Here is a 21,187-nt window from a genome sequence, read left to right on the forward strand (position 1 = left end):
TACATAAATAAATAAATACATTGGACTAAAAGAGTTATTTTGTTAATCGTAATTATTTCTGAGACAATTAATTGTACAGTCAAATTTGGAATTGTTACAGCTCTACTCAATGAAATTTACAACAGCAGGTGGCAGAGTTGACCCATTTAGCAGGATTTAACCTGAACCTTCACATAATCATCAGTCCAGACCGTCTATTCAGGTATTACCAAGGTCTCATTGAACCTCAAGGCCACTCTGACAGCCTTTTTAATTCTTCCTCCAATGTAGATGCAAAGCCCGAAATAGTGATGTTGCGCGTCCCGCTGGGAGACCGCCCACAGCTGGATGATATCAAGGGCGATGCTGCCGGGTTGACAGAGTTGACAGGACTGATGAAGAGATGCTGGGATCATAAACCTGAACGAAGGCCCAGAGCCCTTGGTGAGGAAACTATTTAATTTACCTCTGAAACTGAAAAATTGCTTGTGATGCCTGGCTCTAACGTTACATTCTTTACTCTATGTTGTCTACAACAGAGTGTACAACTGAGACAGAAAAACTGTTCAAGATGCACAAACATGCAATCAATAAAGCTGTCTATGAAGTTCTGATGAAACTGGTGAGGAACAAATCTCTCATAAACACTCAAGTCATGCTGAGACACTAAAACATTTTGACACAATGCAGCAAATCATTGTTTTTTTCGTTCATTCTCTTTCTCTTTCCAGGACCAAAAGGAAGAAGAAGGCATGGAGGAGCAGGTTCAGAGGGATCAAATCACTGAGGCTCCAGGTCTGTATTCATAAACTACTGTTGCCTGGGTCCAGACCTTCGAATCCGTCTGACACCAAGTTTACTGATTAATCGTCTGGCAGTTAAAAAAACATTGGGTGAATGACTAACGATCATCCAATCAGCGCCATGGGCGGGACTAACGCTGGTGTTAAGTGTTTTTTGACATTGCACTTTGTTTTTACTTTAACTCTACTGGTGTACTGGCCAGAAAATCGGTCAAGTTTTACTGTCCGGCCCTGTCTGTCTTTACTGTTTACTTTGCGTGCATACTCTGGCCAATCACAACCTAACAAAAGTTAGTTAAAGTTGTGTTTACCCCGTAGGCTCCACCATAGCTAAATAGTTTTTAAGCGGAATGACTTATTTCACAAAAAGAATTTATACAATTCGATCCGATAATATTTTGGAAAGTCCAGAAGAGTGGTGATCCTTCTGGACTTTTCTACTGCCTTTGACACAGAGAACAAGCAGATCCCATCCTCATTTCCACCCTTCAGGATCTGGGTGTCTCAGGCTCTGCACTCTCTCTGCTCACATCTTACCTCAAAGACCACATCAAAATTTGGTCCAACCAAAAGAGGTAGTCAAGCTGAACCATGGTCCTGTTCGTTTCTAGTGTTGAAAGCATTTTTTGGATGGTTTGGACTTTCGGACCAAATACAGGAAGCTCTGACAGGATGTCTTTGTGTTATAAGAACGGGGAAGTAAGTAAGTAAGTAAGTAAAGTTTATTTGTATAGCACCTTTCACAGATAAAAATCACAAAGTCCTTCACAATAAAATGTAATACAATACAACCAATTAAAATACAAGAACATTTAAATACAAATACAAAACATAACAAACAACCATAAAAAAAAAACCTTGACTAACTAAAAGCCTGCAAAACAGCAGTCTTTAATTGCTTTTTAAAAGATTCGACAGAATTCACACAACGTAGAGAGAGAGAGAGAGACACAGCCTAGGAGCCACTACTTGGAATGATCGGTCCCCTCTAGTTTTAAACTGAGTGTGGGTAACCACTAATAGCCTCTGATCTAATGATCTCAGACTACGGGTGGGAGTATGAAGCTGTATCAAGTCAGAGATGTATGGAGGAACTTGATCATGCAGGGCTCTAAAAGTAAGAACCAGGATTTTAAATTGAATTCTATACTGGACTGGCAATCAGTGAAGTGCTGCTAAAACAGGTGTGATGTGTGCTGTTTCGTTAATGTGAGCTCTTTTATTAATGTGCATTAAAAGCCTTGCAGCAGAGTTCTGAACAGCATGGAGACGGTAAAGCTCCTTCTTACTCAGACAGGTAAAAAGACTGTTACAGTAATCTAAACATGAAGAAATGAAAGCATTAATGATCATCTCCAACTCACCCTTAGTCACAGTGTTCTTTATTTGGAAATATTTCTCAGTTGAAAGAAACAGTTCCTAACTAATTGTTTAGAGTGGAGCTCCAAGGACATGGCTGAATCAAAAACAACACCTAAGCTCCTGAGACTCGGCTGGACAGATGAACGTAAATCACCAATGTGCTGCTTTATCTGAGGGATTCGACTTTCAGGGGCGATAATTAGTGTTTCTGTTTTATCTGACATCAGAAGCAAAAAGTTGTCATATAACCACTGTTTGATACTAGTCAAGCAGTTAAAAAACTCAGTTTCCTTAAACGAGCAGTACAGTTGGATATCATCCGCATACAGATGGTAAGATATGTAGCTAAATTAACTAATTATCTGTCGTAAAGGAAATATGTACAAGAAGAACGGAATAGGTCCCAAGACAGAACCCTGAGGTACCCCACACAACAACTCTGCAGTTTCAGACATGATCTGATTCACATAAACACTAAAACTACTACCAGAAAGGTAGGATGAAAACCATTTTAAAACTGATCCAGAATCCCAACCAGATCACGAAGTCTATTTATCATAATGTTATTATCAATAGTGTCAAAAGCAGATTAAAGGTCCAATAGGACCAAAACTGTATATTCCTTAGAGTCAGCTGATATCATAATATCACTAGAAACTTTAAGTAGTGCCGTTTCCGTAGAATGCTTTTTACAGAAACCAGACTGGAATTTGTCTCATGACAACTCGTGATTCTCTAGGTAAAGGGTGAGTTGCTCTGCTACAACTTTTTCTAAAATGTTTGACATGAATGGAAGTTTGGATATTGGCCTGTAGCTCTTAGGTTGTAGTGGATCCAAACTGGGCTTTTTTAGTACAGGCTTAACAACAGCATGTTTTAAAAAAACTAGGAACGACACCAGTTAAAAGGGAAGTATTAAGCATCTCAACAATAAAGGGGCCAATGGAGTCAAAAGCTTGTACAAATAACACAGTAGGGACAACATCCATAGGACAAGATGAGGGGTTCAAAGTATGTAGCAGAGAGGTGATATCATGTAATGTCACAGGTTTAAAAATGGACCAAGAATGAGTGGAAGACAAGACAGGCAGAGTTCTGAGAAAGTGATGATGAGATGTTTGCCCTAACATCTCTGATCTTATTTACAAAAAAGTGGAGGAATTAATTACAGTCCGATTTAGATGACACAGTTGCTTGAGGGCCAGAAGGAGACACCAATGCATTAATGGTGTCAAATAAGATTCTGGGATTGTGCTTATTCGAGGATATAAGCTGAGAAAAGAAGCAAGTTCTCACCTTTCTCAGCATCTCGTTTAAAGTAACCCTGAGTTCTTTAAGGTGAAGCCTATGAACCTCAAGTTTAGAAGATTTCCAAAGACGTTAAATTTTTCTACAATTTCTCCTAAAACTCTGGATTGCTTCATCAATCCAAGGACAAGGTTTTTTATAGGAGATAATGCTTCATTTAACTGGTGCTACTTTATCTAAAATTGTTAAACACTGACTATTAAAAGACTGGATAAACACATCTGCATCACTGCATCCCAACAGAGAACATGGGTCGAACAAGGCAGAGAACCTCTCAGCAGCATCATGATTAATAATCCGCCTTCAGGCCCTAATTCTCAGGGGCGGAGGATCTAGAGGAAAGTTAATGTCAAAGACCACACAGCTATGATCACTCACAAGAACATCTTCCACACGTGCATTTACTATACAGTATCTAGACCAAGAGAAAAGACAAGGTCCAGGGTGTAACCTTTAATGTGTGGAGGTCCGGTAACATGCTGAGTAAAATTAAAAGAGTCTGTGATAGAAAGGAGGTCAGCAGCTGTGTTAGATGTAGAATCATCAATATGTAGGTTAAAGTCTCCAATAATTAAGACCTTCTCCAGTTTGATGATAGACGATAGGAAGTCAGTAAAATCAGTAAGAAAGATGCCTGCCGGGCCAGGAGGATGGTAAATTAACACACTGTAAAAAGCGTAGTTTATTTACATTTTGTATTCGCCTGTCCAAAGCGTTCAATCGCAGCACAGGTCTCTGGGACCCAAAAACAGACTGGTAAAACATCCAGAGGAGCTTGCTGCAGACATTAAAGGACCGTAGCATCTTCACGGTCCACCACCGTGAAGAAAATCCACCACTGAGAAAATTGCACTGAGAGTGAGGGGGGAGGTGTGGGTTGGGCAGGCAAGCCAGCAGTGTCTGGGTCAGCAGTGGGTGGTGGATAGACCACTGCCATTGGAGCTAGGCAGTTGAACCTGATGTAGAAGTGATTCAACTGGTTCGCCCAGTCCAGATCTCCCTCCACAGAGCTGCTACTCTTCCTCAGGCCAGTGATGGTCTTCATTCCGTCCCAGACCTCCTTCACGTTGTTCTCCTGCAGCTTCCGTTCCACCTTTCTTCTGTATTTCTCCTTAGCCTCTTTCAGCTTGACTTTGAGTTCCCCCTGTATGCGCCTCAGCTCTGCCTGGCCCCCCTCTCTAAAAGCCATTTTTTTCCTATTGAGAAGGTTATCCTTGCTGACCTTGCTGGTTATCCAAGGCTTGTTGTTCCATACAGAAGTTCAGGTGGTCGGTAGTGCAGTGTGGGACCCCCTCAATGTCCTCACCTTGTGAATGCTGGAGCACATTCCAGTCTGTGGACTCAAAACAGTCCCTCAGGTCCTACTCCACTTCGGGGGACCACTTTCTGAAGGAGCGTGTGGTGGTTGGTTCTCTGCAGACGCATGGAATGTATAGCAGCTGTAGGAAAATCAGGTTATGATCTGATTTCCCAAGTGGTGGCAGTGGGGTGGCAGTGTAAGTGTCCTTTGTATTGGCATACAGAAGGTCAATGGTTCTGTTCTTTCTTGTGGGGCAGTTGACAAACTGATAAAAGGCAGGCAGGGTTGAGTCCAGTGTGATATGTTTGAAGTCGCCTGAGATCGCGATGAATGCTTCGGGATGTTGAGTTTGAAGTCTCGAGATCGCAGCGTAGATGACGTCATGCGCGATTTCAGCCCATCCACTCGGTGGTAAACGCAGGCGATTATGGCATGAGAGAATTAGGAATGTTGTAAGGCCTGAGGCTAACAGCAAGCAGCTCAATGTCTGGGCAGCAAATTACCTCTTTCACAGTCACATGTCCTGGGTTGCACCACTTATTGTTGATGAACAGCGCGAGCCCGCCCCCTTTCCACTTGCCAGTTAGCTTGGGGTTCTGGTCTGCTCGGACGATAGTGAAGCCTCTTCATCTGCGGTAGTTACGCTTCAATTCCTCTGGGATGGGGTGAACATCCTGGCGTGTCCCATTGTCCTTAGTCCAAACAGTTGTTCCCTTGAATGAATTAGGTTTTTACTTACTCATATCCATATCCATAGGATAGAAGATATATATGCAAGGCGTGAAAATGATAAAAAAGTTAGAAGAGAAAAAAGTTAAAAAAGACAAAAAACAGACAAGCTACAGAGAAGGCCACTCAAGCCTCAATCCACTCTCGAGGGCGCCGGAAGTTTTCCAACTCTCTTGGTTTTGTTTTTTATTCACCTGGCTTTTCCTACCTCAGCTAGGCACCCAACTAATTCTCTCTTTTCCCAGTCTGAAACACAGGTAAATGTAAATGGACTGTATTTATATAGCGCTTAGCTCTTTTCTAGTACAGTACCCTTCACACAGGCTACTGAACAAGGTGCCACCTGCTCATAAGATAAACATTCACACATTGATATTCCGATGGCACAGTATCAGGAACAATTAAGGATTCAGAGTCTTGCCCAAGGACACTTCTAAATGGAACTGCAGGACTAGGGATTTGAACCACCAACCTTTCGATTAGTAAGCAACCGCTCTACCACCTGAGCCACCTCCGCCCCAAGGTAGCAGCTTGTATATCTGCCTGTCTGACTGACATCTCTCTATTATTATTATTATTATTATTATTATTATTATTATTATTATTATTATTATTATTATTATTATTATTATTATTATTATATTCTCATTGGATGTCCACACACCACTGTAACAACACCATAAACAACACTGGCTTGGCCCCGTCATCCTCCACCCTCTCGTCCAAAATCATCACATCTGGTTGCAAAAAACCAAGACAGCAACGGCCAAACTGTCAAACTCAAGGCTTCAAAACGGCAGTCCACTAATTAGGTCCTGTTTGCATGTGTGTGGACTCGGCCAGTGTGTGTGTAATGTTTAAAATAACAGAGTGAAAAATGTAATTTATCCTCCTTTGATTAATAAAATATGACTTCTTCATCTTATAGTGGAGGGGATCCAACAGCTCCTGAGAGGATTGAATCTGCTTGCTGGTCCACAACAGAGACTGGACCCTCTCAGGTATGAACATACAACAAGAGCTCAAACTCTGCAGGTGCCTCTAATTTCTTGTCCTTCAGCTGAAGAACTTCTTATTTCTGTTCAGAGGAGAGAGTAGGCCTGAGTTAGGAAACACATACAGAAGTTTAGAATGGAAACATCAAGAATCATTCTCATTTTAGTCCTGTTAGCAGCATGGCTCTAGGGATAGTTATGTCAGTCCACCGCTTTGTTCCAGTCTGAAATATCTCAACAACTACTAAATGTGTTGAGATAATATCTTGTTCTGACATTTATTCCCCAGAGGATTGATCCATAGTGATCCTCTGAGTGTTCCTCTGACGTCACCAGCAGGTTTACACTTTTAGCTTTAAGTAAAAAACATCTCAACATCTATTGGATGGATTGGCAGAAACGTCTCATACATATTTAACATTATGTTTTATCATGTGGGAGGACATTAATGAAACCAGAGCAGATCAGTGATGTCTGTGTCTCTTATTATTTCTAGATTATCTTCCCGTTCCTCTTAGATACCAGTGACCAGTTAACTGAGATGAGTTTCTCTGTCTCTCTGACAGACTGAGGAACTGTGCATCATGTCTAACAGCAGTTAGGACTCATGTTGGATAGAAAATCATTCTGACTGTGTTTCTTCCTCCAGGGTGCAGAGGTGTGATCTGATGAAATGTAAGTGTTTTAGTTTCTCTTTAAATACACAGCTGATAGTTTTTATGCATTAGAATATTACTGACTACATGCATCATTATTAAACTTTATATAAATGAACATCAGCACACGAGCACAGAATAAAACCTTCAGATGAGTCTGATGATAAACTGCTGCTGTGTTTTGAATAACATTTTATAATAACCATCACTAATAAATGATAAATGAATAGTTAATTTAACTTAAAGGACAATTCCGGCGCAAAACAAACCTAGGGGTTAATAACAGATGTGTACCCACTCGATCGCTCTCTGGGACACGTTTTCATGCTAATCGAATGTGTTTGGAGCTTGAAACAAGCATAATGCGGGTCCAGACAGTTTATTAAAAAGACAGTTTAGAAAGACAGTAGCTCCCAAGATGGTGGCCGCCTGTATACAAGAATGCGACTGTCTTTATAATCTATCTTTTTAATAAACTGTCTGTTCATTTTTTAATAAGCGGTCCGTGCTAGCTTGTTTTAAGCTACAAACTTAAGCATACACATTTTTGGCTCTTTAAATGTCATTTTTTTCTCAGTGGCATAAAATATCGATAAAGTTGTCTTCTGCAGTAATTCAACAAAGCATACCTCACTCCCAATCAGTCAGCCCCACATCCAAATGATGTGCGAACACGCTCTCTCTCTAATGTTTACGTTTCCACGGTTTCATGTCACTGGAAAATCCCTTGCTGCATTGAGACACTTTGTTTAAGGTAAGTTCATATATACTCAACATTATTCATTAATCCAAAGAGAATTTCATCATTATGAATGTATGACAGCAAAGAGATAATGTTATGTGCAGAAGTTATCATTGATAATTAGTGTTAGCTAATAGGTTAGGTAGGTAGCTAGCTAACGTCTCACAAGGCTCATTGAGTCAACATCAGATCCGTCAGATCCTTTTCCAAATTACATCATGTACCACCATGTCTGTTGGATGAAGCACATCCACTATACACATTTCAAGCCAGATGATGCAATGCATCTCCAGAGTGTGTCGCTCTCAGAGGCAAAGAATTTGTTCTTTAGACATGTTGATTCTATCATCTTTACTGAGCGTGAGAGCCGTCCATTACAGTCTCTTTTAGCAGACTACAAACGCATAGATAGTGAGTATGACTATGCAGTGGGCGATGTGAAATCATCTTACATCAAGGACCTGCTCATTAATGAGTATCAAGAGAAAATTGGCTTCAAAGAGAGAAGTGAGCTTAACAAAAGTGATTGGGTCTATGATGTTGGGGGAGGAGGTGACTACATTGAGGCTGCAGTCTCATCCCTTGGCATCAGCGATGAGCAGCTTCTCCAGAACTTGGCACCAAGGCTATCGAAGATGATCAAAGACACACCTACTGTTCCCTGGCCACCTTGCATTGATCATCTTGAGGAAGATTGTGTGAGTTGCTGTTGAAGTTTTTGACTTCAACAGCCTCAGCACTACCACTGCTATCAACCTGGGTGAAGCAAAGATCTGGTAGACACTCTACACAAGAGTGGTGTCTGCATCAGCTATGCAGACATGCTGCTCCTTTATGACCACTGGGCTTTGATGGAAGTAGAGGCATCAGCAACCTGCCCACAGGAGATTGCAGATGGCTAGCCAGCTATTGTTATTATTGACAATGATGACTTCAAGATTGACACCCTGACAGGCAACTCAACAGGAGCCCATCAAACAAATGTTATATATGTGCAGCCAGAGAGCTATAACAAGATTAAATACTGAACTCCGTATGAGCAGAGCTTTCATTTGATTCTAATATTAAGGTTCTATGACGATTTTGAAAAATTGACATTTAAAGAGCCAAAAATTGGTGGCCATCTTGAATTTGAAGGTCAAAAATAGGTCAATTTACATTATTTATGAATTTCTTGACCCAAATAGTCTCAGAAACCATGTATTATGCAGCACTGTGGGCAAAACCATTAAAAAGTTAATTTCCAGCTTGGCTGATGGCAGCCATTTTGGATATAGGGCTCTCACAAAATTTCCCCACATTTTTGTGAGGGGCACCCCGGCACATTTTTTTCTTTAACCTTCATAGATGACAAATCCAGTGAGAAACAAACCTTCGCTCTCCATGGTCACGGAACTGCTATAGAACTAAATAGTTATTTTACTGTTAACTAACAACAAAATTATAATTAATGTTTCTAATTATTAGTTATGCTATAATTTATATTATTTTAACAGTTAATTGTTGCTCACATCATAATATTTTATATAGTTAAGTATTTGTAAATGATTAATAAATCGTATAATATATAAACATTATTTGGATGGTTATTATAAAGTTGTATTTGATGATTATAACTTGTTAACAGTTAATAAAGAGTTTTTAAAGCTATAATCTATATGTTTTATTTTATAATCTATAAACATTGTTATTTAATGCTTTATAAACCAGTTATTAATTATTAAATTCTGAAATATAATTTCATTAATAGTGTAATAACTATTAACTAAAGTTTAACTAATGATGTTATTATAAACTGCAGCTGTATTGTGTCTCATTCTCTCCGTCAGATTCCTGTGAACTCACACTGGACACAAACACAGTGAACAGAGAACTCAAACTGTCTGACAACAACAGGACAGTGACATGGGTGAGAGAGGATCAGCCATATCCTGATCATCCAGAGAGGTTTGACAGTCCGCAGCTGCTGTGTAGAGATGGTCTGACTGGTCGCTGTTACTGGGAGGTTGAGAGGACAGGAGGAAAGGTTTCTATAGCAGTGAGTTACAGAGGAATCAGGAGGAGAGGAAGCAGTGCTGACTGTTGGTTTGGACGTAATAATCAGTCCTGGAGACTGTGGTGCTCTGATGGTCGTTACGATGTCTGGCACAATAACAACAGAACATCCCTCCCTCTCTCTTCCTCCTCTGTCTCTAGAAGAGTAGCAGTGTATGTGGACTGTCCTGCTGGCTCTCTGTCCTTCTACTCAGTCTCCTCTGACTCACTGATCCACCTCCACACCTTCAACACCACATTCACTCAACCTCTTTATCCTGGGTTTGCGTTTGGGTCATATGGTTCCTCAATGTCTCTGGACTAGATTTATCAAGCGATTTGCGCCTGTTTCCAGGCGTTAATTGTTCACAAAGACTGACTTAACTGATATTAACCGCTATTTACAAACAGGGCGCACTTGGGTAAAATCGCAGATTGCCTGCCACATTAATGAGAAGAGACAAGTTGCGCTTTCAATATGCGTTTGTGGGAGGGTCATGGGGAAAGTGGGAATTCCACCCAAAAATGTGGGAGGATATGCGTAAATTGTGCCTAATTATATATTGCGCAGTATTTACAAAGACTGCCAGTAAGAGCACGCCTCTATTCTGCGGGGGAAATTCTCCGCCTCTTAAAAGCAGGTCTAAACCAGGAAGCGGGTTTCTTGGTATATGCCTCCTGGTGAAATGGCAGCAGTTATCCGAGCAAGAATAATTCTTTTCTTTTCTGGTTCCTGTAAGCGCGGCAGCAGTCAGCTACAGACTTTTACAAAATAAAAGCCTGTGAGCAACCGACTTTTACAATAATGAAATAAATAATAAAAACTGCGTTAATGCGCGATAAAATAATTGTTTGCGTTAATTAATTAATGAGTTAACGTGATAACGCGTTAACGCATTAACTTGCCCAGCCCTAATATATATATTAAGTAGAGTGTTCATGTCCCTTCCAGGGCTGCGGAGACATCACATACAACAGATTACAGACGTTTGGTTACGTTCAAATTACAATTCATTTTTTTTACTTTTATCTACGGAGAGTGACTTATCAAAAACCTATCATTGCTCTGAATGGAGTGCCCACACATGTACCTTCATCATCAAGCTGACCATGTTCACACACATGGTCACATTTGAAAGAAACTGTTTTAATGTATTTCATCATGAATTTGTTTCGTATGTTCAAGCCCTAAAAGGGTAACCTTTCAGGTTGTTATTCTAACCCCTGAAAACACCATCACCAAACCCACCAGACTCCATGTAAATAATCAGTACTTTTTACTTTTAGCGTGTATAGAGCCAGCATATCTCCACATGTAAATGGGTGAATAAAGGGTTTATTGTAACCAAACCAGAGTGGTGATTGTTGGAACAGACCCCCAAATGTTATTATAATCCATCCCATTTGTGAACTTCTAAATTCCTCTGTTACTCAGTGTAACTGTTACTCAAAGCAATGTTATCTTGTTTTAGTTTTTTATATATAATGTTCAGGTCCAGCTGGATCCTCCCCTCCTTCTTCTGGTCCAGAGTTCTGAACATCTTTGGAGAAGAAAAACAGTTTAAACTTTGAAAACGCATGGCCACAAGCAAAACCCAGGACATTTGGCCCGTTTTTCAATGGGGCATTGACTCTTCCCAAGTGTCCTTCCCAAATTGCAAAAGTGTTCCCAAGTGGTCTACCTTCCTGCGCAGCAATGTTAAGGAATTACTGGAATTGTAAATTGTAAATCATAGAGTGTGGTCTAGACCTACTCTATCTGTAAAGTGTCTTGAGATAACTCACTTGCTATGATTTGATACTATAAATAAAATAGCTACCTTGTCAAAACTAGCACAGTTCTACTCCTTAAAGAGCTGGTAACCACATACTCCAAAACCAGGACTCTAGCTGAAAGTGGAACATTTTGTTCACACTCTTGAGTGGTCTACCTTCACCTGCGTGAAAGCTAGGTGCTAGCATGTCCAAACCAACACAGTTCTACACATGTTCCAAAGTGACTCAAACACCTCCCAATGTGTCCCTGGTACTCCAGGGGGGTAGTGCAATTAAAGTTGCCTGGAAAGGAGACCTGCGCGGCCCACAGATGTGTCCTGCCCACCCCCCCTTGCACTCCCTAATGGTGAAGATGGTTTGGGAACACTTTTACCATTCAGGATTTTTAGCCTGTCCTTTGGCTCATGGCCATTTGGCAGCCTTTCAATGGAGCACTTGTCCTCCCAAGTGTCCTTCCAAAATGGAAAGTGTTCCCACTTGGGCCGCCGGTTTTCCCTTACCTCGGGTATAAAGTGTTCCTGTTCGTCCCGCAAGTCATAATATGGGTAAGGGAAGTACAGTGTTAGGGAAGCCCAAACCAGGACATTTGACCTGTTTTTAACAGGGGGAGTGACTGTTCCAAAATGTCCCCCATTTGGCCATCCCCAGTTGGGAAAGGACATTTGGGAACACTTCCATTTGGGAAAAGTCAATCCTTCTATCAAAAACAGGCCAAATGTCCCAACTTTAAGTGAGGGAAGTACAGTGTAGCCCAACCCAGGTCATTTGGCCTGTTTTTAATAGGATTGGCTGTTCCCAAGTGTCCTTCCCAAATGGAAAAAGTGTTCCAAAATGGCCTAACTTTCTCTGCATGAATGCTAGGTGCTAGCATGTCCAAACCAATACAACCAATGCACATGTTCCCAAGTGACAGAAAGACCTCTCAATGTGTGATGTTGCCTGGAAAGGAGACATCCAAGGCCCATGGACGCTTCCCACCCACCCCATTGGGGAAGATCATTTGGGAATACTTTTGCCATTTGGGATGTTTAGCCTCCCTCGGGGCTCGTGGACATTTGGCAGCCTTTCAATGGAGCAATTGTCCTCCCAAGTGTCCTTCCCAAATGGCAAAAGTGTTCCCAATTGTTCTTCCCAAATGTCATAAGTGTTCCCATTTGGCTTTTTCCATCCATCCATCCATCCATCCATCTTCGTCTGCTTATCCGGTATCGGGTCGCGGGGGTAGCAGCTCCAGCAGGGGACCCCAAACTTCCCTTTCCCGAGCCACATTAACCAGCTCCGACTGGGGGATCCCGAGGCGTTCCCATGCCAGGTTGGAGATATAATCCCTCCACCTAGTCCTGGGTCTTCCCCGAGGCCTCCTCCCAGCTGGACGTGCCTGGAACACCTCCCTAGGGAGGCGCCCAGGGGGCATCCTTACCAGATGCCCGAACCACCTCAACTGGCTCCTTTCGACGCGAAGGAGCAGCGGCTCTACTCCGAGCTCCTCACGGATGACTGAGCTTCTCACCCTATCTCTAAGGGAGACACCAGCCACCCTCCTGAGGAAACCCATTTCGGCCGCTTGTACCCTGGATCTTGTTCTTTCGGTCATGACCCAGCCTTCATGACCGTAGGTGAGGGTAGGAACGAAAACTGACCGGTAGATCGAGAGCTTTGCCTTCTGGCTCAGCTCTCTTTTCATCACAACGGTGCAATAAATTGAATGTAATACCGCACCCGCTGCGCCGATTCTCCGACCAATCTCCCGCTTCATTGTCCCCTCACTCGCGAACAAGACCCCAAGGTACTTGAACTCCTTCACTTGGGGTAAGAACTCATTCCCTACCTGGAGAAGGCACTCCATCGGTTTCCTGCTGAGAGCCATGGCCTCCGATTTAGAGGTGCTGATCCTCATCCCAGCCGCTTCACACTCGGCTGCGAACCGATCCAGTGAGTGCTGAAGGTCACAGGCCGATGATGCCATCAGGACCACATCATCCGCAAAAAGCAGCGATGAGATCCCCAGCTCACCAAACTGCAACCCCTCGGCACCCCGACTACGCCTCGATATCCTGTCCATAAATACTACAAACAGGATTTGTGACAAAGTGCAGCCCTGGCGGAGGCCAACCCTCACCTGAAACGAGTCCGACTTACTGCCGAGAATCCGGACACAGCTCTCGCTTTGGTCGTACAGAGATTGGATGGCCCTGAGAAGGGACCCCCTCACCCCATACTCCCGCAGCACCTCCCACAGTATCTCCCGGGGGACCCGGTCATACGCCTTCTCCAGATCCACAAAGCACATGTAGACCGGTTGGGCATACTCCCAGGCTCCCTCCAGCATCCTTGCGAGAGTAAAGATCTGGTCCGTTGTTCCGCGACCAGGACGGAATCCGCATTGTTCCTCTTCAACCTGAGGTTCGACTATCGACCGAACCCTCCTTTCCAGCACCTTGGAGTAGACTTTACCAGGAAGGCTGAGAAGTGTGATACCCCTGTAATGTCGTGTCAACCAAGACAACCCCTCCACACCCAGAGCTTTAAGCATTTATGGACGGATCTCATCAATCCCTGGGGCTTTGCCACTGTGGAGTTGTTTAACTACCTCAGCAACTTCCACCAGGGAAATTGACGACAATCCCCCTCCAGCTCTGCCTCTACCATAGAGGGCGTATTAGTCAGATTTAGGAGTTCCTCAAAGTGCTCCTTCCACCGCCCTATTACCTCCTCAGTTGAGGTCAACAGCGTCCCATCCTTACTGTACACAGCTTGGATGGTTCCCCGCTTCCCCCTCCTGAGGTGGCGAACGGTTTTCCAGAAGCACCTTGGTGCCGACCGAAAGTCCTTCTCCATGTCTTCTCCAAACTTTTCCCACACCCGCTGCTTTGCCTCTTTCACGGCAGAGGCTGCAGCTCTTCGGGCCCTTCGGTACCTTGCAACTGCCTCCGGAGTCCTCTGGGATAACATATCCCGGAAAGACTCCTTCTTCAGTCGGACGGCTTCCCTGACCACCGGTGTCCACCACGGTGTTTGTGGGTTACCGCCCCTTGAGGCACCTAAGACCCTAAGACCACAGCTCCTTGCCGCAGCTTCAGCAATGGAAACTTTGAACATTGTCCACTCGAGTTCAATGCCCCCAGCCTCCACAGGGATGCACGAAAAGCTCCACCGGAGGTGTGAGTTGAAAGTCTGTCGGACAGGGGCCTCCTCCAGACGTTCCCAATTTACCCGCACTACCCGTTTGGGCTTACCAGGTCTGTCCAGAGTCTTCCCCCACCCTCTGACCCAACTCACCACCAGATGGTGATCAGTTGACAGCTCTGCCCCTCTCTTCACCCGAGTGTCCAAAACATACGGCCTCAGATTAGATGAAACGATTATAAAATCGATCATTGACCTTTGGCCTAGGGTGCTCTGGTACCAAGTACACTTATGAGCATCCCTATGTTCGAACATGGTGTTCGTTATAGACAATCCATGACTAGCACAGAAGTCCAACAACAAACAACCACTCTGGTTTAGATCAGAGAGGCTGTTCCTCCCAATCACACCTCTCCATGTGTCTCCATCATTGCCCACGTGCGCGTTGAAGTCCCCCAGCAGCACTATGGAGTCCCCCACTGGAGCCCCATACAGGACTCCATTCAAGGTCTCCAAGAAGGTCGAATACTCCGAGCTCTTGTTTGGTGCATACGGACAAACAACAGTCAGAGTTTTCCCCCCCACAACCCGCAGGCGTAGGGAGGCGACCCTCTCGTCCACCGGGGTAAACTCCAACGTAGCGGCGCTCAGCCGGGGGCTTGTGAGTATCCCCACACATGCCCGACGCCTCACACCCTGGGCAACTCCGGAGAAGAAAAGAGTCCAACCCCTATCCAGGAGTATGGTTCCAGAACCGAGACTGTGCGTAGAGGTAAGCCCCACCAGATCCAACTGGTAGCGCTCCACCTCCCGCACAAGTTCCGGCTCCTTCCCCCACAGAGAGGTGACGTTCCATGTCCCCAGAGCCAGCGTCTGCTGCCCGGGTCTGGTCCGTCGAGGCCCCTGACCTTCACTGCCACCCATGTGGCAGCGCACCCGACCCCAGCGGTTCCTCCCACAGGTGGTGGGCCCATGGGTTGGAGAGAGAGGTGCCACGTAGCTTTTTCGGGCTGTGCCTGGCCAGGCTCCGTGGCAAACCCGGCCACCAGGCGCTCGCTGACGGGCCCTCCTTCTGGGCCTGGCTCCAGACGGGGGCCCCAGGCTTCCTCCAGGCAGGGTCACTCCATCTCTACCTCGTTTTTTCATAGGGTTTTTGAACCATTCTTTGTCTGGCCCCTCACCTGAGACCACTTTGCCTTGGGAGACCCTACCAGGAGCACAAAGCTCCAGACAACACAGCCCTCAGGTTCATAGGGACACACAAACCTCTCCACCACGATACGGTGCTACCCCCGGCGCTTGGTTGGACCTGGACGCTCTAGGTAAACTCTGTGTAAAACCGGGTAAAACAAGGTAAGCTCTGGATAAGCACAGGGTAAGCTCTGGGTAAACGCTGGGTAAAAGGGGTAAGCTCTGGGTAAACTCAGGGTAAGCTCTGGGTAAGACGGGGTAAACTCAGGGTTACACGTCAGCACATGCTCTATATGTTCTAATGAGGACCACACAGAATCTGCAGAAGTTTGTAAGTATATTTGATTAGGACAATGCACATGAATCAACATTTCTGTAAATGCGCCAGTGTTAGCCAGTCGGCTAATTTTCAACTGCAGAATTAAGAAGAATTTGAAAAACACAGAATGATAAAACACATCTCCACCCTGAGCAGAAAATCCTCTAAATTGTGCGGATTTGTTTTTAATTCTGGATCACCCATGGAAACTGTAAAAAAAAAAAAGAAAAAAAAAAAAAAAAATTGATAATTGAAAATAAATCTGCAGATTCAGTTTGGATCTGGTTGTAACTGCCCCGACCCACTCCGCTGCAGTGGTTTCTGACCTGGAAATAGAAGATAGCAGTCGGAAGGTTTTGATTTAGAAAATCAAGTTTTTAACCCATCCCTAGTATAAAATGTAAAAAGTGTGAAAAGTCGTCCATATTCTCCCGGCTTTTCAAGATTTTGACAAAGGTAAATGGGGAAGAACAATTTTCATTCTGAGCAGTCTTATGTTGGCAGACGGAGGTAGAGTTACTCTGTCATTCTTCCCATTCTTCCCACTCATGTATACAAGTAGAACTGTCAGAACTTGTCATTCACTGAACTTCCTGCTGCAAACACACTGACAGATATAAACACAGAGGTTATGTTCTTTGAGACTCACTGAAAAGAAGCTCCAGTCGGATCAGGCAGCCAACGAAACAGTCGAAGTCGATGGCGAAACTGGTGTCTGCGTATCGATTGACGATCTCGTGAATCACAGAGCTGTTCACCTGGAAACCTGAACACACAGACACACACACACACACACACACACACACACACACACACACACACACACACACACACACACAGACAGATGCACACACACATCGAGTTGAAAAATGCAAGTGAACCTCTACCAAAGTTTGAACAACTGGGAAACTCAAGAAAGATTTTGGTGGCTGTCCAATTCTACAACAAAAGGTTCTGCTTAAAAGAACCCTAGAACCCTTTAAAGAACTTAATGTAAGAACTTAAATAAGAACAAGTTAATGCAAGTTCCTTTTAACGCCACATTCGGAAAATAGCAGAAACAGAAATGGAGAAAGAAAACGGTCTTTTGAATGTTAGATTCAGTTTCAAAGCCCTTCCAGATGGTTCTCTCCACCAGACTAAAGGTATCTGCTTGAACTGTGGATGTGAACTAAGTTATCACTGGGGTATGTCCAGTCTCAAACACCACTGAAGCTTTAAGGCGTACTCACATTTGGCCCAGTTAAACCATGCCCGAGCACGTTTAACCCCAAAGTCCGGTTCGTTTGATTAGTGTGATCGCTCCATGCCACCTCTCTTAAGTGTGCCCAGGCCGTGCGCGGGCACGTTTCAGAGAGGTGGGCCAGGACATGTTTCAGAGGAGTGAGCCAGGCACGTTTCAGACAGGTGGACCAGGGCACGTTTCAGAGAGGTTGGCCATGCACGTTTCAGAGAGGTGAGCCAGGACACGTTTCAGAGAAGTGAGTCAGCACACGGTTCAGAGAGGTGAACCAGGACACGGTTCAGAGAGGTGAGCCAGGCACGTTTCAGTGGGGTGAGCCAGGCACGTTTCAGAGGGGTGAGCCAGGACACGTTCCAGAGAGGTGGGCCAGGACACGTTTCAGAAAGGTAGACCAGAGCATGTTTCAGAGAGGTGGACCAGAACACATTTCAGAGAGGTGAGCCAGGCACGTTTCAGAGAGGTAGGCCAGGGCACGGTAGACCAGGGCACGGTTCAGAGAGGTGGGCCAGGCACGTTTCAGAGAGGTGGGCCAGGAAATGTTTCAGAGAGGTGGGCCAGAGCACGGTTAAGAGAGGTGAGCCAGGCACGTTTCAGACAGGTGGACCAGGGCACATTTCAGAGAGGTGGGCCAGGCACGTTTCAGAGAGGTGGGCCAGGACACGTTTCAGAGAGGTGGGCCGGGGCACGTTTCAGAGAGCTGGGCCAGGGCACGTTTCAGAGAGGTGGGCCAGGACACAGTTCAGAGAGGTGGGCCGGGGCACGTTTCAGAGAATTGGGCCAGGGCAAGTTTCAGAGAGGTGGGCCAGGCACGTTTCAGAGAGGTGAGCCAGGCACGTTTCAGACAGGTGGGCCAGGACATGGTTCAGAGAGGTGAGCCATGGCACGTTTCAGAGAGCTGGGCCAGGGCACGTTTCAGAGAGGTGGGCCAGGACACAGTTCAGAGAGGTGAACCAGGACACTTTTCAGAGAGGTTGTCCAGGGCACGGTTAAGAGAGGTGAACCAGGGCACGGTTCAAAGGGGTGAGCCAGGCACGTTTCAGAGAGGTGGGCCAGGACACGTTTCAGAGAGGTTGGCCAGGACACGTTTCAGAGAGGTGGGCCGGGGCACGTTTCAGAGAGGTCGGCCAGGGCACGGTTCAGAGAGGTGGGCCAGGACACGTTTCAGAGAGGTCGGCCAGGGCACAGTAGGCCAGGGCACGGTTCATAGAGGTGGGCCAGGACACGTTTCAGAGAGGTGGGCCGGGGCACGTTTCAGAGAATTGGGCCAGGGCAAGTTTCAGAGAGGTGGGCCAGGCACGTTTCAGAGAGGTGAGCCAGGCACGTTTCAGACAGGTGGGCCAGGACATGGTTCAGAGAGGTGAGCCATGGCACGTTTCAGAGAGGTGGGCCAGGGTACGTTTCAGAGAGGTGGGCCAGGGCACGTTTCAGAGAGGTCGGCCAGGGCACGGTAGGCCAGGGCACGGTTCATAGAGGTGGGCCAGGACACGTTTCAGAGAGGTGGGCCGGGGCACGTTTCAGAGAGCTGGGCCAGGGCACGTTTCAGAGAGGTGGGCCAGGACACAGTTCAGAGAGGTGAACCAGGACACTTTTCAGAGAGGTTGTCCAGGGCACGGTTAAGAGAGGTGAACAAGGGCACGGTTCAAAGGGGTGAGCCAGGCATGTTTCAGAGAGGTGGGCCAGGACACGTTTCAGAGAGGTCGGCCAGGGCACAGTAGGCCAGGGCACGGTTCATAGAGGTGGGCCAGGACACGTTCCAGAGAGGTGGGCCGGGGCACGTTTCAGAGAATTGGGCCAGGGCAAGTTTCAGAGAGGTGGGCCAGGCACGTTTCAGAGAGGTGAGCCAGGCACGTTTCAGACAGGTGGGCCAGGACATGGTTCAGAGAGGTGAGCCATGGCACGTTTCAGAGAGGTGGGCCAGGGTACGTTTCAGAGAGGTGGGCCAGGGCACGTTTCAGAGAGGTCGGCCAGGGCACGGTAGGCCAGGGCACGGTTCATAGAGGTGGGCCAGGACACGTTTCAGAGAGGTGGGCCGGGGCACGTTTCAGAGAGCTGGGCCAGGGCACGTTTCAGAGAGGTGGGCCAGGACACAGTTCAGAGAGGTGAACCAGGACACTTTTCAGAGAGGTTGTCCAGGGCACGGTTAAGAGAGGTGAACAAGGGCACGGTTCAAAGGGGTGAGCCAGGCACGTTTCAGAGAGGTGGGCCAGGACACGTTTCAGAGAGGTCGGCCAGGGCACAGTAGGCCAGGGCACGGTTCATAGAGGTGGGCCAGGACACGTTTCAGAGAGGTGGGCCGGGGCACGTTTCAGAGAATTGGGCCAGGGCAAGTTTCAGAGAGGTGGGCCAGGCACGTTTCAGAGAGGTGAGCCAGGCACGTTTCAGACAGGTGGGCCAGGACATGGTTCAGAGAGGTGAGCCATGGCACGTTTCAGAGAGGTGGGCCAGGGTACGTTTCAGAGAGGTGGGCCAGGGCACGTTTCAGAGGAGTGAGCCAGGCACGTTTCAGAGAGGTGGGCCAGGCACGGTTCAGAGAAGTGGGCCCGGGCACGTTTCAGAGAGCTGGGCCAGGGCACGTTTCAGAGAGGTGGGCCAGGACACAGTTCAGAGGGTTGAGCCAGGCAGGTTTCAGAGAGGTGGGCTAGGGTACGTTTCAGAGAGGTGTGCCAGGCACGTTTCAGAGAGGTGGGCCAGGCACGGTTCAGAGAGGTGTGCCCGGGAACGTTTCTGAGAATTGGGCCAGGGCACGTTTCAGAGAGATGGGCCAGGCATGTTTCAGAGAGGTGAGCCAGGCACGTTTCAGACAGGTGGACCAGGGCACGTTTCAGAGAGGTGGGCCAGGCACGTTTCAGAGAGGTGAGCCAGGACACGTTTCAGAGAGGTGAACCAGGACACGTTTCAGAGAGGTGAGCCAGGACACGTTTCAGAGAGGTGAGCCAGGACACGTTTCAGAGAGGTGAGCCAGGGCACGTTTCAGAGAGGTGAGCCAGGGCACGTTTCAGAGAGGTGGGCCAGGACATGGTTCAGAGAGGTGAGCCATGGCACGTTTCAGAGAGATGGGCCAGGACACGGTTAAGAGAGGTGAACCAGGGCAAGGTTCAGAGGGGTGAGCCAGGCACGTTTCAGAGAGGTTGGTCAGGCACGTTTCAGAGAGGTGGGCCAGGCACGTTTCAGAGAGGTGGGCCAGGCACGTTTCAGACAGGTGGGCCAGGCACGTTTCAGAGAGTTGGGCCAGGCACGTTTCAGAGCGTTGAGCCAGGACACGTTTCAGAGAGGTGAGTCAGGGCACGTTTCAGAGAGGTGGGCCAGGACATGGTTCAGAGAGGTGAGCCAGGGCACGTTTCAGAGAGGTGGGCCAGGACATGGTTCAGAGAGGTGAGCCAGGGCACGTTTCAGAGAAGTGGGCCAGGACACAGTTCAGAGAGGTGAACCAGGACACTTTTCAGAGAGGTTGTCCAGGGCACGGTTAAGAGAGGTGAACCAGGGCACGGTTCAGAGAGGTGGGCCAGGAGACGTTTCAGAGAGGTGGGCCGGGGCACGTTTCAGAGAATTGGGCCAGGGCACGTTTCAGAGAGGTGGGCCAGGCACGTTTCAGAGAGGTGAGCCAGGCACGTTTCAGACAGGTGG

At 46.5% G+C, this 21,187-nt stretch overlaps 1 protein-coding gene across 3 annotated transcripts in view; it reads left to right on the forward strand.

Annotated features, from left to right (window-relative positions):
* Nucleotides 1-10,279, forward strand: part of LOC116049192 (receptor-interacting serine/threonine-protein kinase 3-like) — a 286,056-nt gene extending 275,777 nt beyond the window's left edge. Inside the window, exons 7-12 of one of the 3 annotated variants that reach the window (XM_036000577.1) lie at nt 271-423; nt 519-601; nt 711-774; nt 6,410-6,482; nt 7,126-7,151; nt 9,704-10,277. In XM_036000577.1, coding sequence (XP_035856470.1) covers nt 271-423; nt 519-601; nt 711-774; nt 6,410-6,482; nt 7,126-7,151; nt 9,704-10,233 — 929 coding nt within the window. In that variant the 3' untranslated portion in view covers nt 10,234-10,277. Of the gene's footprint in view, nt 1-270; nt 424-518; nt 602-710; nt 775-6,409; nt 6,483-7,125; nt 7,152-9,703 lie in introns of all 3 variants that reach the window. The other 2 variants (XM_031298620.2, XM_036000576.1) reach the window with 2 other exon arrangements.
* Nucleotides 10,280-21,187: the final 10,908 nt, after the last annotated feature.

This window comes from Sander lucioperca, chromosome 4 (genome assembly GCF_008315115.2).
Source record: "Sander lucioperca isolate FBNREF2018 chromosome 4, SLUC_FBN_1.2, whole genome shotgun sequence".
NCBI classification, from domain to species: Eukaryota; Metazoa; Chordata; class Actinopteri; order Perciformes; family Percidae; genus Sander; species Sander lucioperca.